This window comes from Lycium barbarum, chromosome 2, assembly GCF_019175385.1.
Source record: "Lycium barbarum isolate Lr01 chromosome 2, ASM1917538v2, whole genome shotgun sequence".
NCBI lineage: Eukaryota > Viridiplantae > Streptophyta > Magnoliopsida > Solanales > Solanaceae > Lycium > Lycium barbarum.
Window position 1 is genome coordinate 57,427,017 of NC_083338.1, and position 26,482 is coordinate 57,453,498.

At 42.6% G+C, this 26,482-nt stretch overlaps 1 protein-coding gene across 1 annotated transcript; it reads right to left on the reverse strand.

Annotated features, from left to right (window-relative positions):
- Positions 1-611: 611 nt before the first annotated feature.
- LOC132628593 (mavicyanin-like) lies at positions 612-24,906 on the reverse strand. The gene is made up of 2 exons (XM_060344360.1): positions 24,783-24,906; positions 612-1,078 (listed from the first exon to the last, which is right to left on the reverse strand). Exons 1-2 carry the CDS (start codon positions 24,904-24,906, stop codon positions 783-785), a joined length of 420 nt encoding a protein of 139 aa, XP_060200343.1. The 3' UTR covers positions 612-782.
- Between the last annotated feature and the right edge of the window lie 1,576 nt (positions 24,907-26,482).

The window sequence follows — 26,482 nt, forward strand, 5'->3', positions numbered from 1 at the left end:
ACTTTGGAGCAATTTTAGGCATGCGATGGTTGAAATTAGATTTGATAAAATGTCCGAAATTTAGTTAAAAATTGTTGAACTTCAGTCATGTGTCTGAAATTGTAGACAAAAACATTAAAAAATATACGGTCTCTAGCCATATATCATGCAAAATTGTTTGAACCTCAACCATATGAAACTTGAGACATTTTGTTTGAAGTTAGGCTTTGTCAAGACCTTGCCTAACTTTCTCAATTTATATTATACACAAATTCATTTTTCTGAACAAGGACTTGGGGGCCCCAAAAACATCACGTTGCCAAATGACTTAATTCTTTAGTCTTTTTTCTCATTCCCTTTTTAATGACAAACACGGCAGGATTAATAACGCATACAACAAAGTTTATGTCGTAAAAAGTCAGGTTCTATACTACATACGACTAATTATTAGAAGTTCTTGAAAAATTGATCAATTAGTTAATCTCTTAGGTAATTAAATAAATACAAAATACTATTTGAATTTATCAATAATAACTGTGAATCACAATCTAAAATTGTCTTTAATAAACGAGTGGAAAAACCACTTACAAAATTATTACTAAATGACTACCTAAAACAAAACTATTCCAGACGAAAATTAACCTAAAATAGAAAAATATAGAGGCAAAACTGCATGACCCTGCAATGTAGTGTCTATATCATGGCCAGAAGAAAATATGGCAACAACATGCTCATGGGAAACCACTTGGATGAATAAGCAACACTTGCAAAAGGGTGATGTTTCAGAGTTTCATTTGGCTTGTTTATGGGAGAACAGGAAAATGATCTGGATAAGGAGTATTTGTCGTAGTCGGAGTTGAAGGAGTTACTGGAGTAGTAGGGGTAGTAGTTGTTGCAGCTGCGATGTTGAGGTGAAATTTGAGTCCAGCATTACAATCACCAGGAACGCCACTCAAGAAGTAGTATTCGCCCGGAGTTTCTAGGGTTACTGAATCACTGCCGGAGTTGTAGCTGGCAATTGGATTATTATCTGTGCATGAGCTGTAGTCGTTGATGTCCACTTGCCTCACGTTATGCAATTGTGGTTTGTAATTGAAAACTACATATTGCGCAAACCACATGTAAGTTTACTACATATCAACAGCGTATGCATCTTTTTAGTTGCAAAAATTAAAACCCAATTAAAAGCTATTTGATTATTTGCGTGTCTTAATTGACAATATATAACATGAAAAATCGGCTATTTAATCTGACTAGCTTCTACTTTTCACATGATATTTAAACGCATGTCGTTTAAATTTATACTTTTGTGCTACATATATATTCCAATAATGCCTATCTCTCTTTCTATTAATTTGACGTTTTCCTATATAAATTTCCCCTACTCTAACTAATCGTTTCAAATTAACTACATACCTATAAATTATTACTTTTTTCGGAAGCTTATGACGTGTAATTAAATAACACAAGACAAAGGTGTTTACCCCAAATTTGGATAATCAATTAAATTTGTGAGTAGGTATAGAATATGTGATTAAGCCTCAATCTATTTGATGGAAAAAAGATATGTATGTATATGATATGAAGAGAGCAATAATGATCAGAGATTCGCTATAGATTTATGTGTCTACTAATATATGAGTATTATTTGATTGAACAAAATTGAGAGATGAACACAACGAATTCAGATCAAAATACGATATTGAGAGAGATTTGTATATATTTTCTAGTACAAAATGTTCTTGATATGAGGAAGCCAACCCCTCAAAAGTAGGGCAATGAGCCCTATTTATAGTATTGCCTCATGGGCTTCATACAATATGAGAAACTAAAAAATAAAGAAAAAAACTCTGAAATGGATTAGGTTGGGTTAGGTTGGCCGTACGGTCTGACACCCGTACGATTGACAGTTGAACATGGCAGGACGTTATCGACGCGTGACAATCGCGTAACGGATCTCCCGGTCCATCGGCCACGATCAAACGGACTAACGGCCACGATCAAACGGAGGAACGACCATGATCAACTCGGCTATAGGAAAATCGGACCAAACGATGTTCTTCCCTTTCCTCGGTTCAAGCACTCCCCCGATCCAGAAAGTAAATCTCCATACCCGTGTTGATCTCTTTCTTCCCTCGGTCACCGGTCTCACCGGTCTAACTAACATATATTCGATTTTTACCGTATACAGATAGTCCCCACACTTTCCGGATCGAAGTTTTATCGGAGTAACGGGAAGTGGATGAATCAAGAAACCGGTGACTCCATTTGTCCGTTGTTATCTTTTCATTTTGGCGGGAACAGTTGTGTCACGTCCCTCTACCATCGGCCACGTGTCTCATCCCGGACGGTCCGCTCTGACAACCGCCGCAACGCACGTCGCTTCAAGTCATTCCTCATTAATGATAGGACACGTGGCACTCCCCGGTTGGCTGAGAACTGTAACCGCCTCAACCCCATGTCTATATAACGTCTTCTAACGCTTCATTTTTCCATTTTACGATCCCCTTAATCTCATCTTCAATCCTTCGTTTCTTACAGCTTCAGTTCTTCATTTCTTCTCCTCACTTACCATCTTCCAATTCACATCTCTTGTTGATTTGTCGCTTGTAGTACGTAAAAGGGAACGATTCTGCCAACTTCTCCACTGGTCGTTCTTGTGTGTTGCTGCTTCTTCCTCTCGTTCTTTATCATTTTTGAATTCTTTGACTGTCCCCTTCACTTTTTAACTTCCTTTTCGAAATCACCCAATCTCTCTTTTCCCTACTTTCAAATGTCCACCAACATCGAAACCACTTCCTATGATATTCCCTCGGTTTCGTCTCAAGGAACCGAGCCAACTTCACCACCTAAGGCAAAAATCACCTTCGAGCCCACTGCCTCGGACATTATACCGGCCAAACCTAATTTCAACAAAGATTTTGAGGTTGAAAAACCTTCTCCGGTATCCGATAGAGGGTTTGACGTGAGACGATATCTCTCATCCATTACCGAGGGAAAATTCAACTTAGTCCGGGCTGATTGCGGGTGGGACACCCGTTCAGTTCAAGTTTTTACCCCCGGGCCAAGCGAATCAGTCACTGACCATCGGGAAGGTTTCTTTTACGTTTATACTTACCCTTTCACTCTCAAGCTCGATCCCCGGTCGATCCGGTCATCTTAGATATGTGCCGGACCTATAACGTAACCTTGGCACAGATTGGTCCAATTGTTTGGAGGGCCGTGGCCTGCCTCCAGCTGTTGGCCAATAATACCAGGAAGGAGTTCACGCTGGCCCACTTGATACGCTTATATTCCCCGAGGTTGTTCCGGGGCGGCGTAATAAAACTCGCAAAGCGTAGCCGGAATCCATTTTTCACAAAAATGGACGAAGATAGAGACAGGGGCTGGTTGGAGCGATATGTCCGGGTGCGGACCTCAGACAACTACATGCCTTTTCCGGAAAGGTGGAATAATAATCGTAAGTCTGAACTCTTTTAATAATTGCTTGTGCGTTTTGTCGAACTTCAGTTCATCCACCTTCTCACTACTCTTCTTATTTATATTAGTCGTGGGTTGGATTCCTCCGGTCATTCGGGATCTCAATGAATGGGTTACTGCTCTCCTCAGCCAACATGCCCACGACAACCGGACGTGGGGACACCTGTCACGCGGCTGATGGGTCGCCCAGAACCACGGTAATACTCGGCTTATATCCGTATTCATTGCATCTTCTACCCTCCTGTAACACCTTCGATTTTCAGGTTTACCTAAGGGCTCGGTGGATCCAAGGCCGGAGTCAGCGGCAGAACCAGCAACGTCGGCACCCGAGTTCGATTCAGCGGGTGCCTCTCGTATCCGTGCTGCCGCCGCCAAGATAAAAAGACCCTCGGACAAAGGGCAGAAACCGAAGAAAAGAGCGAGGAGCGTCGTCAGGACTTTAAGGGATGAAGCAGAGCCCGAACTCTTCATTTGGAGGATCAGCGAGGCCCCTTCCGTGCCTTCCGTGGCTCCCATTCTGGAGGAGGATGTCACCGTGTCACCATTTCCTTCAGCCGGGGAAAGACCTTCGGCTCTGGCATTACGCATAGGTGAGGAAGAAATTCATTACCCAGCTCCTTTACGGTCGATTGAATTCATTGATATTTCAGGTGACGCTTCTTCCGAAGAAACCCCTCTGCAAAGGACAAGAAAATTCGGGGAGACACCTGCTGCCGGAGCCGGTCAAAGGACTGATCCGGCCCCCGAGACCGAAGCCCCCACGGATGTTGATCTGCTGCCCCACTACGAGACTGCCGCAACCTCGGAGATCCCTACCTTTGCCGAAGCTGCTGAAGTCCCTCCGAGTTCTCCAACTCCGACCTCAAGACCGGATGAGTTTGATGACATGTTCTAGGACACTCCTCCCGCTACCGGTGAAGCTACTGGATTCGGACATCTCCTGATACCTTGGGCCACGAGGGCGGCTAGTCGGACCACCGAGTCTGGTGCCAGGGACAGCTTGGTGCGCACCTTTCCGGCCCCAAGTGTGGAACCGAGGAGGACAAGATCGGCTACGATCACCGTTCCCGAGGATTGCAGTTTTCTTTCTCTCTCGGTGGGTGTGGCAAGCTATCTGAGGCCCCTTTTCTCGGACTCGGACAAGCGAAAGATGAACGGGGTCCCTTGGCAATGCCTCATTAACGAGGGTATGCACACGGGCAACCGGGTAAGTTTATTAGCCTTCCTTGCATAATTTCACTGAGAATTTTAGTCTCGTTTGTTCAAGTTTTTAACTTGCTTCATTTGCAGAGTGTGGTGCTCGTCAACGAGGCTTTCGTTCGTGCCCAACAAGAGGTGGACGATCTCAAGGGCCAGCTGGACGCTCAAAGTCGAGAGACGGAGAAATTTTTGCACCTTCTGCGGGTGAGGAGGATGAGTTGAACCAAGCAGTTACTCTTTCCAACCTCCGACCCGAGCTCGACGCAACAAAGGCCGAAAATCGTCAATTAAAGGGTGAGCTGGCCGAGATGGTCGAATATAACCGGAGTCTCAAAGCGGACAAGATCGGCCTTAGCCTAGATAACACTCGTCTTTCTTCAAAGCTTGGTGAGCTCGAAACCGCCATTTCTCAACTCCGGGAGGAGCTGGACTCTGTCAAGTCCGGAGCTACGAGCATGGCCGATAGGCATCGGCTGCTCGAATCTGAAAGTGCCCGGTATAAAGAGCGTATGAGGGTATTTGAGGAGAAAGCGGAGAAGAGGGCCCAGATGTGTGCTGATCTAAAAACCGAGCTCGAAGAGACGGTTGATGCTAATGACACTCTCAAGGCTGAGCTTGAGTCGGCCACCCAAATGCAAAATGTCCTCGGAGATGCTCGGGATGTTCTGGCGGCAAAGTTAGCCCAGGCCGAGGCCGATTTGGAAGAAGCTCTGAAGAGTGTGGAGGCCGCCGAGGCTCATGCTACTATTGCTGCTGAGTATGAAAAATGGAAGTCTCGGAGGATCACCCTTGAGCAAGAAGAGCATGGCTTTACGGATCTTTCGGCCCTGATTCTCGAGGCTAAAAGAGTCGAGGAAGAGGCTAAGGGTTCCCTCGGGGCTGACTGTAACACCTCGTGAATTTGAATTAAGTGTGCATATATTAAAAATCTAGTATTAAGATGATATTATATGTATATGAATCCATTCTTGATGAATTCGGGTGGAGAAGGATCGTTTTGAAGTCAAATCAACTAGTGAAGTTCTTAGGGGCTCTGAAATTCGCCTATGTTTTGGTAGGTCTGTCTTCTGGGCGATTTTCATGAAAATGTGTTGAGAATTTGGAAATATATCCTTGATTAAAGTTGTAGATATTTGAAATAGCTTTCCAACGGTAGGTCGCCCAGCCCGAGCAACATTTTGTACAAAAGGTTATGACCGTTTTACTGAAGACTGTCTTCGCTGGAAGTTTGGTGGCTTCGACGGAGTAGATCGACGCTTCGTCGATCTGATCGACGGTTCGTCGAATGAACCGTCGATTGTGCCTGACTCACTGGAAATTTGACGAATTCGACGGAGTAGATCGACGCTTCGTCGATCTGATCGACGGTTCGTCGAATGAACCGTCGATTGTGCCTGACTCACTGGAAAATTGACGAATTCGACGGAACAGATCGACGGTTCGTCGATCTGATTGACGGTTCGTCGTTTGAACCGTCGATTGTGCCTGACGGGCTGAAAATTTATAAGTTGCCAAATTTTAGTTTTTCTTCCATTCTTTTCACTCTCAAAACCCTAAGGACGAAAATCATTCCCCAAGCCTCCAACACTAAGGTAAGAACATCTTAATCATTGATTATCAATCCTAACAATAAACCCATGATTCTTAACATGATTCTTGTGACAAAAACCTAGGGTTGCAACATAATTCTTTCCAAAGGGATTCAAGCTAGGATTTGGGTGTTCTTCATTAGAAAGTGAATTGTTAAACCTTGTTTAACAAATTAAGGTATGTCTCTCTTTTAAGAACTTATTTTGAATGAAAATCACTTTTGAATCTATGGGTAGAAGTATGAATTTTCTTTCAAGATTTTTTTTTATGAATTAAAGGAAAACTAACCTTTTCATGTTTCTTGAACTCTAATTCATGTCTAAATGGTGGTTAATGTGTGTGAGGGGACAAACCCACATTAAACCTAGATTGTAACAAACCCTATAGAGGTATGAGATATTGTGAATGTTTTTCTTCTATGAGAGATGCGTAATGATGATGGTTAAGGGTTGGTAATGACATATTCATTGATGAATTTGGGACATGGAAATATTTTGTAAAGAAGTTATATGTTTTCAAACCGTTGATTTGAATGACTTATTCCTTCGATATGGCTTAATGAATTTTAATGTTATTAATGGTGTGACTACTTTGAGATAAATTGTAAATCGGCTTCTATGCCATGAATCTTGTTGTTGTATTTGCCTTGCTATTCGGGAGGAAGAGTAGCCACTATGGATCCTAATGCATTAATTGCCTTGCCATTCGGGAGGAAGAGTGGCCACTTCCGGGTTCGCTACCTGGGGGTGCATTAATTGCCTTGCTATTCGGGAGGAAGAGTAGCCACCGTGAAGTCATGTTCCGGTGTATTACGAAATGTTGATGATATTGAGTTGGGCTCATATAGGCGATTGTGATATCCATCTTTATTATGAAATTGGTATTTATGCCAGATTGATTTAAAGCTTAATTGAAACTGGTATTTTGAAATGGCTTATTAAACTGTGCAATAAGTGATATTAAGACTCATAAAGTGGAATAACAGTTTGTATACTATCTTTTTCGGAACTGATTTCTTTATGTATTATTACATTTATGTCTATATTACTTATTGTCCCCGAGGCACTCACTGAATACGAAGTACTCAGGCATACCATTGTTGTTTTTGGATGGTATGTTAGGTAACGGAGAAGAGCAGGTTCTTGACACTTCAGGCGCTTAGAAAGGACTCGCTGTTGCTGCTGATTTGGTGAGCCCACATCATTGTTCGTGGGACACTTCCTGTTTCGTTTATTATTTTAGATTTCCGGGCTGCGTCCCGAAGTTTGAGGATTGTTATGTCTCTTAGAAGCTCCATAGATAGTTGTTAGAATTGTGGGTAGATTGTCAAAAGTCTCGTACGACTTAATGGGTGTTTGCCACGTTGATGGCTAGTACTTATAAAGACTTCCGCTGATTTAACTCATGATGTGTTGCATTTAATTTATAAATTGTTGGAGGCGAATGTTGAACCTGGCGGGTTCAAGTACCATTATTGTGTTGTTTAGGTTCTTCCGATGTTATTCGTGACGTCGGATGCCGGTCACGTCCAGGGTGGGTTTCGGGTCGTGACAAGCTTGGTATCAGAGCCTAGGTTTAAATACGTCCTAGGATTATTGTTGGTGTCTGTGGAGCTGTGTCTAGTGGAGTTTTCCTTGTGCAGCCTGATCACCTACATGATTGAGAAACTCCCAGGACATTTATAGGTGTTTCCTATTCTTATTGACTCTAGATTGTGCTGTAGAGCCTAAAGTCTTTTTAGGATCGTTCTAATTCGCTCGTTAATTCGTGCCTTGCAGAAATGCCTTTGACGCGATCCAAAAATGGTAAACGAGGACGTCCCGCGAAAGCTAAGCAAAATCTGGGGGGCGCCAATGTTGGTAATGGAAATGATGCTGGAAATCAAGCACCACCTCCAGCACCGCCTGCTGTTCCCGTTGCGGGTGTGCCTGAGATTGGTACTATGAAAACGGCTATTCAAATGTTGACTGCTTTGGTTGCGGCTCAACAGCAGCGTGGAGGTGTGGGACCTCATGGTGGAGGCAGATTTAAGCAGTTCCTAGACTTAAAGCCACCAAAGTTCTTTGGGTCACGAGAGGTGGACGACCCCCAACACTTCTTAGATGAGACCTTTAAGGCTTTGAGGGCAATGGATGCCCAGGATTCAGAAGCTGTGAGGCTTGCTTCGTATCAGTTGAAGGATGTTGCTCACGCATGGTTTGAGATGTGGGAATCGGAGAGAGGTGACGCTGCTTTAGCTCCGACGTGGGCTGAATTTGAGGAGGCGTTCATGGAAAGGTTCTTGTCTGATGAGGAAAGAATTGCTATGGCTACGAAATTTGAGAAACTGGAGCAGGGTAACAAGTCAGTTCGAGAGTATAGTTTGGAGTTCACTCGTCTGTCAAAGTATGCTTTATACATGATTCCGACTGAAAAGCATAGGTTGACTCGTTTTGTGAAAGGCTTGGTACCACGTATCAAGTCTGCATGTGCTGCTGTTGCTATGTCTCCCACTTGCACCTTCTCATCTCTGGTTGGGTTTGCTGAACAACAAGAAAGTTGGAAAAATGAAGAGAGGGTGGATCGAGATCAGCACAAGAAGGCCCGATCAGCGGGTGGTTTTAGTAGTACTAATTATAAGGGAGGGCAGAGTAAAGTGTATTCTGCACCTGCTCATTCTGGCACCCATTCCCATGCCAGTGTGCCTTCGGGTAGGCAAGGCCAGAAAAATAATAACAATACTGGTAGGTTTTCGCGGGGAAGTAGTCGTCCGCCAGTGTGGGAGGATCGTACCTGTCATCATTGTGGAGTGAAAGGGCATATAAAGAGGAACTGCGGAAAATGGCTACGTGAGATGGCTGCTATGAATAATCAAAAGAATAATTCGCCTGCTTCTGCATCTGCTAAAATTCCGTCTGTTGGGAATGCTACCAATAATTATCAGAATGCTCATAATAATGGCAAGGGAAAAGAAATTGCTAATACTTCTAGTGGAGGGACAGCTCGACTTTATGGGCTGACTCGTAGGGAGACAGCTGAGTCTTCTGACGCTGTGGTTACAGGTATTCTTACCATCTGTTCTCATGATGCTTACTCATTGATTGATCCGGGTTCAAATTTATCCTATGTGACTCCTTATTTTGCTATTGATATGGGTATGAAACCCGAATCTTTGTTGGAACCCTTTGCTGTTGATACGCCTACAGGTGTTCCTGTTATTGCTTCTAGAGTATATAGAAATTGTGTTGTTGTGGTTAAAGGCCGTGAGTCTGTGGCCGATTTGTATGAACTTGAGATGGTGGATTTTGATGTAATTATGGGGATGGACTGGTTGTCGGCGTGCTATGCTAATGTGGATTGTCGCCATAAGTTGATTCATTTCGCTTTTCCCGATGAGCCCGTTATTGTATGGGAGGGTGAAATTGCCAAGCCAAAGGGTAGATTTATTTCCTATCTTAAGGCTCGTAAGATGATTACTAAGGGGTGTATTTACCATTTGGTTGCTGTTAATGATACAAAATCCGTAGTACCCGAATTCACATCTGTTCCCATAGTGAGCGATTATCCCAAGGTATTTCGTGAAGACCTTCCTGGTATTCCTCCTGATAGAGTTATTGATTTTGGAATTGATGTTATTCCCGACACTCAACCTATTTCTATTCCACCTTATCGAATGGCTCCAGCGGAGCTAAGGGAATTAAGGATCAATTGAAGGACTTGTTGGATAAGGGTTTTATCCGACCAAGTTCCTCGCCTTGGGGTGCTCCAGTTTTGTTTGTTAGGAAGAAGGATGGTTCCTTGAGAATGTGTGTTGACTACCGCCAGCTTAATAAAGTGACCATTAAGAATAAGTATCCTTTGCCTAGGATAGATGATTTGTTTGACCAACTTCAGGGTGCTAAGTTCTTTTCGAAGATCGACCTAAGGTCTGGATATCATCAATTGAAGATAAAGGAGGAAGATATCCCGAAAACTGCTTTCCGTACTCGTTATGGGCACTTTGAGTTTTTAGTCATGTCGTTTGGCTTGACTAATGCGCCTGCTGCATTCATGGATTTGATGAACCGTGTTTTTAAGCCGTATCTAGACCGATTCATTATTGTGTTTATTGATGACATTTTGGTGTACTCTAAGAATCGTGAAGATCATGCTAATCATTTGAGGATAACTTTGACAACACTTGAGGAGAACGAGTTGTATGCAAAATTTTCTAAGTGTGAATTCTGGCTTGATTCAGTGGCTTTCTTGGGCCATGTGGTAACCGGAGACGGAATTAAAGTAGACCCTCAGAAAATTGCAGCAGTGAAGGATTGGCCTAGACCCACTAGTGCGACTGAAATTCGTAGTTTCTTGGGTTTGGCAGGTTATTACCGAAAGTTTGTGGAAGGTTTTTCATCAATAGCCTCTCCACTAACTAAATTGACACAGAAGGCTGCTAAGTTTCAGTGGTCTGAATCTTGTGAAAGAAGTTTTCAAGAGCTTAAGGCAAGATTGACTTCGGCTCCTATTTTGACGTTACCTTCGGGGTCTGGTGGATATGTGGTCTATTGTGATGCTTCTAGAATTGGTTTGGGATGTGTGTTGATGCAGAATGGTAAGGTGATTGCGTATGCTTCGCGTCAGTTGAAGAAGCATGAGAAGAACTATCCGACTCATGACTTGGAGTTGGCTGCTGTGGTATTTGCTTTAAAACTTTGGCGTCATTATCTGTATGGTGAGCATTGTGATGTTTTTACTGATCACAAGAGCCTACAATATATCTTCAAACAACGAGAGTTGAATCTCAGACAAAGGAGGTGGTTGGAGTTGTTGAAAGACTATGACTTGAACATTTTGTATCATCCTGGTAAGGCTAATGTGGTTGCTGATGCTTTGAGTAGAAAATCTATGGGCACGTTGGCTTATTTGCGTGCTCATGACATGCCCATGGGGAAAGAGATTCGAAGGCTCGCCAGTATTGGAGTTAGGCTTGATGAAACTAAAGATGGAGAGTTAGTGGGAATCACTCCATCACGGTCTGGCATTGTGGAAAGGATTAAATCCAAGCAATATGATGATGAACTTTTGGCAAAGCTGAGAGATGGAGTGGAAAGGGGTGAGTACACTTCATTTACGGTTGGGACTGGCGATAGCGTTCTGCGATTACAAGGACGATTGTGTGTTCCCGATGTTGATGGTCTTCGACAAGAACTAATGATGGAAGCTCATAGTTCTAAGTATTCGGTTCATCCGGGATCCACCAAGATGTATAAGGATTTGAAACAACACTATTGGTGGAAGAGTATGAAGGTTGATATTTCTAACTTTGTGGCTAAGTGTTTGAATTGCCAACAAGTGAAGGCCGAACATCAGAGGCCCGGTGGCTTGGCTCAAAACATCGAAATTCCTCAATGGAAGTGGGAGATGATAAATATGGACTTTGTTTCAGGTTTACCTCGCACAAGGGCCAAGTATGATTCAATTTGGGTGATCGTGGATAGACTCACGAAGTCTGCCCATTTTCTTCCTGTAAAGACATCATATGCTGCGGCAGAGTACGCTAAGTTATATTTGAAGGAGATTGTTAGGTTGCATGGTGTTCCGACATCTATCATATCTGACAGAGGTACACAATTTACTGCTCATTTCTGGCAGACGTTTCAAGAAGGTTTGGGGACTAGGGTGAAACTGAGCACTGCCTTTCATCCTCAAACTGATGGGCAAGCAGAGAGAACTATTCAAACTTTGGAGGATATGTTGCGTGCTTGTATAATTGATTTTGGAGGAAGTTGGGATGAACACCTACCTTTGGTGGAATTCTCTTATAATAATAGCTATCAAGCTAGTATTCAGATGGCTCCTTATGAGGCTCTTTATGGGAGGCGTTGTCGGTCTCCAATTGGTTGGTTTGAACCAACAGAAGTAGCGTTGTTGGGTCCTGATTCAGTTCATGAGGCGATCGAAAAGGTAAATCTTATTGTGCAACGACTAAAGACCGCTCAGGGTAGACAAAAGTCGTATACGGACATGAGGCGTAGGGAATTGGAATTTGCTGTTGGTGACAAGGTTTTCTTGAAGGTGTCACCTATGAAAGGGGTAATGCGCTTTGGCAGGAAGGGCAAGCTTAGTCCTCGCTACATCGGTCCTTATGAGATTGTTAAAAGAGTTGGAACGGTAGCATATGAGTTGAGGTTACCGGTTGAGATGTCCATGGTCCATCCGGTGTTTCACATTTCGATGTTAAGGTTGTATAAACCTGACCCTTCTCATGTGTTGAACTATGAAGAGGTTGAGATTGATCAATCCTTATCTTATGAAGAAGAACCAGTTCAGATTTTAGATCGCCAAGTTAGAAGGTTGAGAACAAAGGATGTTGCATCAGTCAAAGTGTTGTGGCGAAATCATAATACTGAGGAAGCTACTTGGGAAGCGGAAGAGGACATGAAGAAGAGATATCCGCACTTGTTCCCTATTTCAGGTATGAGTTAAGTTTTGAACTATTCGTGCGCAAGGTGATTGTGTGGTTAAATTCATGTTGGTTACTTACCTTCCTAGAATACTATCTTCATTCGGGGACGAATGATCTTAAGGGGGGGATAATGTAACACCTCGTGAATTTGAATTAAGTGTGCATATATTAAAAATCTAGTATTAAGATGATATTATATGTATATGAATCCATTCTTGATGAATTCGGGTGGAGAAGGATCGTTTTGAAGTCAAATCAACTAGTGAAGTTCTTAGGGGCTCTGAAATTCGCCTAAGTTTTGGTAGGTCTGTCTTCTGGGAGATTTTCATGAAAATGTGTTGAGAATTTGGAAATATATCCTTGATGAAAGTTGTAGATATTTGAAATAGCTTTCCAACGGTAGGTCGCCCAGCCCGAGCAACATTTTGTACAAAAAGTTATGACCGTTTTACTGAAGACTGTCTTCGCTGGAAGTTTGGTGGCTTCGACGGAGTAGATCGACGGTTCGTCGAATGAACCGTCGATTGTGCCTGACTCACTGGAAATTTGACGAATTCGACGGAGTAGATCGACGGTTCGTCGAATGAACCGTCGATTGTGCCTGACTCACTGGAAAATTGACGAATTCGACGGAACAGATCGACGGTTCGTCGATCTGATCGACGGTTCGTCGTTTGAACCGTCGATTGTGCCTGACGGGCTGAAAATTTATAAGTTGCCAAATTTTAGTTTTTCTTCCATTCTTTTCACTCTCAAAACCCTAAGGACGAAAATCATTCCCCAAGCCTCCAACACTAAGGTAAGAACATCTTAATCATTGATTATCAATCCTAACAATAAACCCATGATTCTTAACATGATTCTTGTGACAAAAACCTAGGGTTGCAACAAAATTCTTTCCAAAGGGATTCAAGCTAGGATTTGGGTGTTCTTCATTAGAAAGTGAATTGTTAAAACTTGTTTAACAAATTAAGGTATGTCTCTCTTTTAAGAACTTATTTTGAATGAAAATCACTTTTGAATCTATGGGTAGAAGTATGCATTTTCTTTCAAGATTTTTTTTTTTATGAATTAAAGGAAAACTAACCTTTTCATGTTTCTTGAACTCTAATTCATGTCTAAATGGTGGTTAATGTGTGTGAGGGGACAAACCCACATTAAACCTAGATTGTAACAAACCCTATAGAGGTATGAGATATTGTGAATGTTTTTCTTCTATGAGAGATGCGTAATGATGATGGTTAAGGGTTGGTAATGACATATTCATTGATGAATTTGGGAAATGGAAATCTTTTGTAAAGAAGTTATATGTTTTCAAACCGTTGATTTGAATGACTTATTCCTTCGATATGGCTTAATGAATTTTAATGTTATTAATGGTGTGACTACTTTGAGATAAATTGTAAATCGACTTCTATGCCATGAATCTTGTTGTTGTATTTGCCTTGCTATTCGGGAGGAAGAGTAGCCACTATGGATCCTAGTGCATTAATTGCCTTGCCATTCGGGAGGAAGAGTGGCCACTTCCGGGTTCGCTACCTGGGGGTGCATTAATTGCCTTGCTATTCGGGAGTAAGAGTAGCCACCGTGAAGTCATGTTCCGGTGTATTACAAAATGTTGATGATATTGAGTTGGGCTCATATAGGCGATTGTGATATCCATCTTTATTATGAAATTGGTATTTATGCCAGATTGATTTAAAGCTTAATTGAAACTGGTATTTTGAAATGGCTTATTAAACTGTGCAATAAGTGATATTAAGACTCATAAAGTGGAATAACAGTTTGTATACTATCTTTTTCGGAACTGATTTCTTTATGTATTATTACATTTATGTCTATATTACTTATTGTCCCCGAGGCACTCACTGAGTACGAAGTACTCAGGCATACCATTGTTGTTTTTGGATGGTATGTTAGGTAACGGAGAAGAGCAGGTTCTTGACACTTCAGGCGCTTAGAAAGGACTCGCTGTTGCTGCTGATTTGGTGAGCCCACATCATTGTTCGTGGGACACTTCCTGTTTCATTTATTATTTTAGATTTCCGGGCTGCGTCCCGAAGTTTGAGGATTGTTATGTCTCTTAGAAGCTCCATAGATAGTTGTTAGAATTGTGGGTAGATTGTCAAAAGTCTCGTACGACTTAATGGGTGTTTGCCACGTTGATGGCTAGTACTTATAAAGACTTCCGCTGATTTAACTCATGATGTGTTGCATTTAATTTATAAATTGTTGGAGGCGAATGTTGAACCTGGCGGGTTCAAGTACCATTATTGTGTTGTTTAGGTTCTTCCGATGTTGTTCGTGACGTCGGATGCCGGTCACGTCCAGGGTGGGTTTCGGGTCGTGACACTGACTCCAACGACTCCGAGCGGACAGTGTCCGAACACTCCGGCTCCAGTCATTCCGGATAAATTAGGGCCTGTACTTAGCCTTTTATTATTATTATTATTATTATTATTATTATTATTATTATTATTATTATTATTATTATTATTATTATTATTATTATTATTATTATTGTTATTATTTTTATTTTGCCTTTGTAGGAGACTCCGATGTAAAATCTTTTGTATAAATAGAACATGCATTTTTCATTACTTTGTTTGAATGTTCGTTATGACTTCCGCCCGAATTGTCGGTCCGTTTTAAGGAGTCATTATTTCTGACCGTGCCTGAATATCGGCTTTTCTCTTCATCTGGTACATTTTGTTCGGGAATGTTATGGAATTTTTGCCCATGGGACTTATCTTATGCTTTGTGAATTCGGACGTCTCCGAATCACGACGGGCATTTTTAGGGACAGTATTTTTCGGCTATTTTTTGGGGCCGGTATTTTTCGGACATCTGAATCTCAGCCTTAGCTAAATTTTGATGTAAAAGTCCCCGTTTGTGCGATTAACGATTTTGGCTCGGTTCACTATGACCTTGTTGCCTTCGTCGAATTTCGACCGTAGTGCCTGGTATAGGATATATGAATGAAGCAGTGCCGAAATACGGCCATAATCATCGGGGTAAAGTGTTTTAACAGGAAGACATCCGAGATATCGTTATCCAAACTTTCGATAACTTTTGCATTGCAAGTATTTATATACATGAGAATTCCTTCTGCCTTTGCCGTAGCAAATACTAAATGGACACGATTCATTCTGATCGTTTGGTCCTTACATCGGAACCTAATGCAGAAGGTCCGGTTCTTGGTTTTGCCGTATCAAATATTGCGTGGACACGATTCATTCTGATCGTTTGGTCCTTACATCGAAACCTAATATTAAAAATCCGGTTTTGTTTTGTTGAGCTCCTCCGGTTTCCGCTAACCGGGGTAAACTTCGAAGTGGGTATAATAGTCCCCTAGCGCTTATCCGAGCTGCAAGATCGGGTAAGCGCTGTTAAGTCCCTATTCGTAGGGTGTGACCCCGAGTTTCCGGGCGTTTATCCTTGTCTTCGTTGAGTAACACGTTGTACTTGTTGCCTCATTAAAAACTTTGTCGGAAAACCCATTTTGGGACAAAACCGTACTAAGGAAAAGAGTGCAACACGTGTTTTCAGGCCTAGATTCTAACTTTATCCGGTACTCAACAACCTGCAAAAAAAAAAGAAAGGTTAATAAAAAAAACACGGGGGAGTCCATACCTTAGCAGTAGTATCTTTTCAGATGAGCCACATTCCAGTTATTGCGCAACCGTTGCCTGTCCATTGATTCCAACTGGTAAGATCCTTTGCCCGTTATCCCGGTTATCTGATACGGTCCTTCCCAGTTCGGACCCAGTTTTCCTTCGTTGGGATTCTTAGTGTTCAAGGTAATTTTCCGAAGCACCAAGTCCCCAACTTGGAAATGCCGAAAATTGGCTCTCCGATTGTAGTACCTTTCCATTCTCTGTTTCTGGGCTGCAATACGGACCAACGCATTTTCGCGAAGTTCATCTGTGAGGTCGAGTTTTACGGCCATGGCCTCCTCGTTTGACTCCTCGGTGGTATAGCTGAACCGGAGAGTGGGTTCACCAACTTCTACGGGAATAAGGGCTTCGGCCCCGTAGACCAACGAGAAAGGAGTTTCCCCCGTGCTTGATTTCGATGTGGTTCTGTAAGCCCACAATACCTCCGGTAGTATTTCCCTCCAGTGATGCTTTGATGCTTCAAGTCTTTTCCTCAGATTTTGGATTATTGTTTTGTTCGTGGATTCTGCCTGTCCGTTAGCACACGGGTGATATGGAGTTGATACAATTTTCTTGATCTTCAACCCTTCGAGGAAATCGTTGACTTTGCCGCCCACGAACTGAGGACCATTATCACAAGTTATCTCGGCAGGGATGCCGAAACGACAGATGATGTGGTCCCATATGAAGTAAATGACTTCCTTCTCTCTGATTTTTTCAAAGGCCTGCGCTTCAACCCACTTGGAGAAATAATCAGTCATAAACAGAATAAAGCGGGCTTTACCTGGTGCCTATGGTAATGGACCGACAATGTCCATTCCCCACTTCATGAAAGGCCAAGGTGAAACCACTGAATGCAGCAACTCCCCGGGCTGGTGAATCATCGGAGCATGTCTCTGACACCCGTCACACTTCCGGACAAAATTTTTTGAATCCTCCTCCATCCGGTTCCAGTAGTAACCGGCTCTTATAATTTTTCGGACCAAGGCTTCTGAACCGGAGTGGTTGCCGCAGGTCCCCTCGTGGACTTCTCTTAAAACATACTCCGTTTCTCCGGGGCCCAAACACTTGGCCAGGGGGCCGAAGAATGATCGTCGATATAATTGGCCATCTACCAGGCAGAAACGCGCAGCTTTTGTCCTTAGCGATCTGGATTCTTTTGGGTCACTCGGGAGCTTTCCATATTTTAAGTAATCGACATACTTGTTGCGCCAATCCCAAGTTAAACCCATTGTGTTTATTTCGGCATACCCGTTCTCTATCGCCGTATTTATCAAGTGCACCGTAGTAACGGGGTTAATTTCTCTCCCTTCGACCGAAGATCCCAAATTGGCCAATGCATCGGCTTCGTTGTTCTGCTCCATCGGTATATGCTGCATGATCCATTCTTTAAACCGGTGTAGTATCACTTGGATCTTCTCCAAATATCTTAGCATCCGCTCATCTTTCACCTCGAAAATGCCATTCACCTGATTAACGACCAAAAGCGAATCGCACTTTGCTTCAATTATTTCAGCCCCCATACTCCGAGATAATTTCAAACCTGCAATCATAGCCTCATACTCGGCTTCATTGTTAGTCAATTTAACAGTTCTAATGGATTGTCGAACGGCATCCCAGGCCGGGGTTCTGAGGACGATTCCTAGCCCGGAACCTTTGAGGTTCGAGGCTCCGTCCGTGTGTAGCAACCAAATACCCGAGGCTTTCCCCGAGGTTAGCAGAAGTTTTTTCTCAACCTCGTGGGTCATAGCCGGGGTGAAATCTGCCACAAAATCGGCCAAGATCTGGGACTTGATGGCCGTTCGAGGTTTGTATTCGATATCATATCCGCTAATTTCTACGGCCCATTTAGTTAGTCTCCCCGATAATTCCGGTTTGTGCATGATGTTTTTTAAGGGATAAGTAGTCACTACACATATCGGATGGCATTGAAAATAAGGTTTGAGCTTTCTAGAAACGCTAACCAATGCCAATGCCAATTTTTTCAAGTGGGGATAACGGGTCTCCGCATCCCCCAAAGTCCTACTTACATAATAAATAGGGAATTGTGTACCTGATTCTTCTCGGACCAAAACGCCACTTACCGCTACCTGGGAGACAACAAGGTAGAGAAAAAACTGCTCGTTCGCTTTCGGTGTGTGCAACAACGGTGGGCTCGACAAGTATCTTTTTAATTCTTGTAAAGCTCTCTGACACTCCGGTGTCCAAACGAAGTCGTTCTTCTTCCTCAGTAAGGAGAAGAAGCGGTGACTCTTGTCCGAGGACCTCGATATAAAACGACTTAGCGCCGCTATCCTTCCGGTGAGCCTCTGCACTCCCTTGATATTATTCACCACCTCAATATCCTCGATGGCCTTGATCTTGTCCGGGTTGATTTCAATCCCCCGGTTTGACACCATGAAACCCAAAAATTTGCCAGACCGGACACCGAAGACACATTTTTTCGGGTTGAGCTTCATGTTATACTTGCGGAGTACATCAAAGGTTTCCTGCAAATATTTTAAATGGTCCTTTATTTCCAGGGACTTGACCACCATGTCGTCAATACAAACTTCTATTGTTTTCCCTATTTGTTCTTCGAACATCCCATTAACTAGGCGTTGGTAAGTTGCACCGACATTTTTTAGTCTAAAAGGCATGACAATATAACAGTAAGTCCCACATCGGGTAATAAAGAATGTTTTCTCTTGATCCTCCGGGTGCATCCGAATTTGGTTATACTCGGAGTAGGCATCGAGAAAACTTAACATCTCATGCCCGACCATCGCATCGATCATTCTATCGATGTGAGGCAACGAAAATGAATCCTTTGGGCATGCTTTGTTTAGATCCTTGTAATCAACACACATTCGAAATTTATTACCTTTCTTCGGCACCACTACTACGTTAGCTAGCCAGTCCGGGTACTTTACCTCCCGGATAGAGCCTATGTTCAAAAGCTTTGTTACCTCGTCCTTTACGAAGGCGTGTTTCGCTTCTACCATGGGCCTTCTCTTCTGCTTTACCGGGGGAACCTCCCGTCCAAACTGAGCTTGTGAGTTGTTACTCCCGGTGGTATACCTGTCATATCTATGTGGGACAATGCAAAGCAATCGGCATTAGCTCGAAGAAATTCAATTAACTTGTTCCTGAGCTCTGAGGTTAACCCCGTGCCCAGGTATACCTTTCTGTCCAGTAAATATTCGAACAAGATGATCTGCTCCAGCTCCTCTATTGTTGACTTGGTTGCATCCGAGTCATCTGGCATGACGAATGATCTGGGTACACCAAAATCATCCTCTTCATACCCCGGATCTAACCCCGACTGCTTTGATTGCTATTTGGTATCCTTTTCCCTAGTTGAATCTTCTTTCTTTTGATCCGATTTTTTGGGCTGAGGTGTCGCTTCCTCGACCGCGAACATCTCCCTTGCAGCGGGTTGTTCACCTCAGATGGTTTTTATCCCCTCCGGAGTCGAGAATTTTAGCAACTGATGCAATGTCGACGGCACGGCCCTCATGCTATGTATCCAGGGTCTACCCAGCAATGCATTATACTTCATATCTCCTTCGATTACATATAACACCGTTTGCTGGATAGTGCCATCGATGTTTACCGGCAATGAGATCTCCCCCTTTGTGGTTTCGCTCGCCATGTTGAACTCGCTGAGTACCCGGGCGACCGATACAATCTGATCGAGTAGCCTTAGCTGTTCGACCACTCTCTACCGGATGATGTTGGCCGAGCTACCTGGGTCAATCAAAATACGTTTAATATGAGTTTTAAAGATGAGAATAGAGATTACCAATGCATCATTGTGCGGTTGAATGATGCCTTCTGCGTCCTCGTTGCTGAAAGAGATGGAACCCTCGGGTACGTAATCCCGGTCGCGCTTCTCACGCACAGCAGAGACCTTGGTTCGTTTCATCACCGGCCCTCGTGGGGTATCGGTGCCACCAATTATCATGTTGATTACATGCTGTGGTTCTACTGGTTCGGCCCTTGTCTCCCTTTCCTTGTAGTGACCTTTGGCTCGTTCACTCAGCAATTCTCGGAGATGGCCATTTTTCAGTAACCGGGCTACCTCTTCTCTTAGCTGGTGACAATCCTCGGTTCTGTGCCTATGGGTTCCATGATATTCACACATCATGCTCGGGTCCCGTTGGCCCGGATCCGACCTCAGAGGTCTCGGCCATCTTACATCCGGGATACAGCCAATAGCCGAGACGAGGTCCGAGGTGTTGACGTTGAAGTTGTACTCCGATATCTTCGACAAGTCTTTGTTGCCTGCAGGGCTTCTGGCATCGCTCCTAAATGAGAGATCTCGATTGTTCGACGGGCGCTTGACCCGTTTATCCCTCTGGCCGGAGAAATGGCTCGAGCCAACCTTAGATTTCTCCGACCTGAAGCTTGGCTTCTCCGAATGAGAATATGGCCGATACCTTTCCCTCGACGATCTGGCCTCCGGTTCATAATTTTTCCTTGGTCTCTCAAAACCTTTGTTCATATTTATTGGCCCTGGGGGAAGCCCGAGTTGGTCATCCTCCACCCGAATCTTTGACTCGTATCGGTTATGGACATCTGCCCACGTCACGGCCTCGTATTCTAGCAATTTTCCTTTAATTTGAATGAAGCCGTCGAGCTCCGAGGGTTGAGCCCCTATGTGAATACTTGTGCGGCCCATTCCTCGGTAACCGGAGGGAGCTCCATTCGTTCCCTTTGGAACCGGTTGACAAATTCACGCAGCAACTCATCGTCTCTTTGGGATATACGGAAAATATCCGTCTTACGGGCCTGCACCTTCTTGGCACCGGCGTGAGCTTTTATGAAGGCATCGGCGAGCATTTCAAAAGAAGTGATTGAATGCTCGGGCAGATGGTCGTACCACGTTAATGCTCCTTTTGACAGAGTTTCCCCGAACTTTTTCAGCAACACTGATTCAATCTCGTCTTCCTCCATATCATTGCCTTTTATAGCGCAGGTGTATGAGGTCACGTGTTCGTGTGGGTTCGTTATGCCGTTATATTTATGGATATCCGGCATTTTGAACCTCTTCGGGATTAATTTCGGAGATGCACTCGGAGGAAAATACCTTTGGATGTACCTCTTCGAATCCGGCCCTTTCAGTAAAGGCGGAGCCCCCGAAATTTGGTCCACCCGAGAGTTGTATGTTTCCACCCTCTTTTCGGTCGAGTCTACCCGCTTTGCCAAAGTTTCGAGCATTTTCAGAACCTCGGTGGAGGAACCAGCTCCGGACCCATTGCTTTCAACCATCCGTGCCTCATCTCTTCTGGGTTCAGCAACACCCTTCGCCTCCTCCGAGGTCGTTTTATCCCTTCCGTTTTGCAACTGGGCTATTGAGATTCCCTGTTCGGCAATCGCCGCTCTCTGTTCCTGCAACAATTCAAAAATTAAACGTAATTCAATATTATCATTCGGGGTATCCGGTTCTTTCCGGCCCTATGTCCGGGACAAAGTAATTGAATTGTGAGTATTTAAAGGGTCAGTGGCCGGCTGGGCGGCATTCTCCTGGTCCACGGTGTTTTGATAGTCGAGGCCCTCCCTCGAATTAACGGGGTTAGGGTCAGCGGGGTTTAGTAATCCTCGTGGCCCGCTGCCTTCATTTTCGACCACGATCTCGTTGTTATTGACGTGACCAGATTGCCCACTGTTAGCTATTTGGTCCGTTTTTTCAGAGACGAACAGAAGATGTTTTTGATTTTGATGGGTAAGATTGAGATCAAGATCAAAGATCACTATTATCCTAGCCCCACGGTGGGCGCCAAATTGTTTACCCCAAATTTGGATAATCAATTAAATTTGTTAGTAGGTATAGGATATGTGGTTAAGCCTCAATCTATTTGATGGAAAAAAGATATGTACGGATATGGGTATGCAAAGCAGAAGGTACAGAAATAAATCTGAACAATAATCGAATCAGATATATAGAAAATAATACATATAAAAAAAATATCAAAATGTTTATTTCCAAAGTATAAATTATGCATAGGGCACAGGAAAATGTGGTCGCCCGCCTGTCGATGGCGCCACAACACAGCATAACACCAAAACGTTTCAAATCTCCGAATCCCCGTCACACATCACAACACAGCATAACGCCAAACACAGCATAACGCCAAACATAAGTGGAACCCGGCCCTCGAGCGAGGAGCACGGTGAACCATAATCACAGCATAACTCCGGAGTATATCAAAATGCGCATGATAACAGAACCGGCCCGGGAACCGGCGAAAGATATAACAGAACGCACGAGCAGAGTCATGAGTAACCATATGCATAAAATCATTATCATAGACTTAAATATAAGTAAATGACCATACTTGAAATTCGAAATGATAATCATACCAAATTCTTTCAAAAGTCGTCCGAATTACATAAAGGAAAGTCGCGGGACCCACGGATGGGTATTGACCCGAATCGGGCCCGCCTATGGAAAATATACTCATTATATGCCATATAAACTTCTACAACAATAGTGAAGCAATCCGAGCCTTTCGGTGAAAGATATGGCGTTTCGTAGTTACGGAATTCTTTAAAACAACTATTTTTGTACAAAGTTTGGAAATCAATTCTTTCAAAAACATAAAGGTTCATATTTCATCACATCATACATAAGAATGCCAAGAAATATATATAAGGATCATAACGTGCTCGGATTTCGAATTTGGAATTTCCTCGAGGCTCGTGATATAACCTATTGAAAACTAAGGCATGCCAAAAGAAAGAAGAGTTGCGCTTTACATACCTCGTACGCACTCCAAGATAGCCAATCTAAAGTAAATCCCAATCTACGCCTCGGGCTCCCCAAGGTCTACAAATATGCCAACGAATATCCAATATTAAACATAGGCACTTAAGCCATTCATTCCAAACTAACATTAAATTATTTTTGAAAGTAAGCAAATTTTGATATGTTGGATTTGCACTTATGTTTGGTACTTCCATTTCGTTTATGTCTCAGATTTGCTTTCTGTATATTCTGCTTTGCATACTCAGTACATATTTCGTACTGACCCCCTTTCTTCGGGGGGCTGCGTTTCATGCCCGCAGGTACAGACGCACAGTTTGGTGATCTACCCATTTAGGACACCCTCTTCTGCTGTTTGGAGTGCTCTTCTCATTTTAGAGCACACATTTTGGTATATATTCGTTCGCTATGTATACATGTATTTGTTCAGGGGCACGGCGGGGCCCTGTCCTGCCATATGATTCAGTTTGTCTGTTTAGAGGTCTGTAGACGTATTTGTGGGTGTGTGTGCCTACTTCTGTACGGATGTGTTTGCATGACTCTATTCGTTATGGCAGCCTCGTCGGCGTGCAATTTGTATATGTTTGTGGCAGCCTTGTCGGCGTGCATTTGTATATGCGTTTTGGGCCGTTGTGCCATTTGACAGCCTTGTCGGCTTTTGACATATTTGATTGCCTTGCCAACTTTTTGATATATATATATGTCCGCATATGGTTGCGTTGAAATGTGTTCGATACAGTTTGGTACAGTTTGAGACGGCGTATAATGATTATGGGCATATATGCCATCTGTATGTATTCGATTTGGCGATGTATATTCCGCCGCCTCTTCTGATTCTGATATAATGTTTTGTACGCGCAATCGCGCAAGATAATAGTCGTTCTCAACTCTGTTTAAAAAAATGATGATTTAGTTTGTATGTCCGTTTGGGTGCCCAAGTAGGGCACCAGTCGCGGCCCACGGGGCTGGGTCGTGACAAAAGTGGTATCAATATGAAGAGAGCAATAATGATCAGAGATTCGCCATAGATTTATGTGTCTACTAATATATGAGTATTATTTGATTGAACAAATTTGAGAGATGAACACAATGAATTCGGATCAAAATACGATATTGAGAGAGATTTGTATATATTTTTTAGTACAAAATGTTCTTGATATGAGGAAGCCAACCCCTCAAAAGTAGGGCAATGAGCCCTATTTATAGTATTGCCCCATGGGCTTCATACAATATGAGAAACTAAAAAATAAAGAAAAAAAACTCTGAAATGGATTAGGTTGGGTTAGGTTGGCCGTACGGTCTGACACCCGTACGATCGGTAGTTGAACATGACAGGACGTTATCGACGCGTGGCAATCGCGTAACAGATCTCCCGGTCCAACGGCCACGATCAAACGGACTAACGGTCATGATCAAACGGAGGAACGGCCATAATCAACTCGGCTATAGGAAAATCGGACCAAACGATGTTCTTCCCTTTCCTCGGTTCAAGCACTCCCCCGATCCAGAAAGTAAATCTCCATACCCGTGTTGATCTGTTTCTTCCCTCGGTCACCGGTCTCACCGGTCTAACATATATTCGATTTTTACCGTATAGAAAAGGAACTACAATGACGCTGAAATTGAGGGAGACCATATTGTACATTATGAAATCATTGGTAACGACCATCCAACAGAGGCCAAACTATAATAACGATCTTACCAAGGGTATCGCCAACTTGAAAGTTCTTGAAGAAAGCCCATGTATCATAATTGTAGTTGAAAGTCCATCCAGCAGATTCACCAACTTGATACACAGTAGCATTGGTGGATCCCAAAACAGCCATCATCACGACCAACATTGCTTTTCTGAAGAAAGGCATAGCTTACTTTTACACTAACAAAAAATTAAGACTTCTAAATCTGAATACTACTAATGATTTGATGAACGAGCCCTTGAGGTTCTGAAGTGAGGCTTTTACAGGAGTAGTTAATTGCCTTCTTGCCTTTCTATGAATAGAATTTAAGGAAACACGCAGAGTACTTTTGGAAATAATAATTTCCAAGTACTTTTGAAGTTCCATAGAAAAAAAAAAAAGAATCTCGACCAAGTACTTACCATTTTTGTTTTTTGACATTCACAAGGTTAATTATTTTTTCTTTATACGTACGTCAAAGGTAACTGCACCTTTGTAAAGGTTTATGTTTGGACAATTTCCTTTTATATTCATCTCCATAAGTAGAGGAGAGAATTCTGTTATGTTGTAAACCTTTCTTTAAATCATGGCATTTCCTTTATACTAAATTTCTATAAGTTAGGAAAACGAATTCCTAGTAAAATAGGTTTTTGTGCGATGTTTAAGTCCGTACTACATAATTTCATTTATGGAGTATTAATTTCCATATATTGAGAAGCAATATTTCAAAATAATATAATCGGTTTTCCTAGTAAAATAAGTATGGTTTTCAGGGCTTATTTAAATAGGCCTTTACATCCATATTTTGACATCCCTTAGTGAAAAATTCAACATTAGTATTGCAAAATTTTCTCCGGAGCTTAACCATGGATTTCACCAAAATACCAATAATGCTTCTTTCTTTTATTACATTTATGAGACTCTCAACTGGTGCTGTTTATGAAGTTGGTGATTCTCAAGGTTGGATTGTAGGCAACGCCGACTATAGTCAGTGGGCTTCTTCGGAGAATTTCAAGTTAATGATACCTTAAGCAAGCAATAATTTCCTCTATTTTCTATATTTTTATACCATATAGTATTTTAGATTTAATTTCTTACAACTAAGAAGTCGGGATTACGAAAATTGACCGTTTGTTGATTCTGTGCTAGTAGCCCTAGTACTTACATAAATTATGGAGTATTATATACTTCCTTCATCTCAATTTATGTGGCACCGTGGGGATAACGATGTTTTCACGTCTTTTTAATACTTTAAATTGTCAATTATTTACGTGACTTAATACTACTTTTTACGCAATTTTCAAATATTTATTTTATTTCAAGAAACTAAAGATTAATTACATATCCGAATTTATGGTCAAAATTAAAGAATTTGACCCTAAACATATGAATGGTGTCCCATAAATTAGGATAGAGAGGAAGTATTGTGGGTGGCCGGGGGGGGGGGGGGGGGGGGGGGGGGGAGCTGGTTTGAGCTGAGGGGTTCATTACTCTATATATGTAAGGTTAAATTACTTTTTATGTATATATAGTAGATATTGAATCATTTGGTTTTTTTGTGTGTTTACTTCTTTATATTTTTGAACCTCCTTAATAAAACTCCTGGCGTCGTCACCCGGAATAGACATATTTTCCATTCTTTATGCTGACTTAATAGTCCTCCAAGAATATTCTTGAATGCAACTATATTCAGGACTTTTTTAAAGTACGTTTCTAAAAATAATTT

Bases quoted from the DNA above. Each gene is read 5' to 3' on its own strand.
- LOC132628593 (XM_060344360.1), bottom strand. From the start codon at position 24,906: ATGGCTGTTTTGGGATCCACCAATGCTACTGTGTATCAAGTTGGTGAA. The intron at 1,079-24,782 runs GTAAGATCGTTA...CGCAATATGTAG, and splicing joins TCAAGTTGGCGATACCCTTG to TTTTCAATTACAAACCACAA.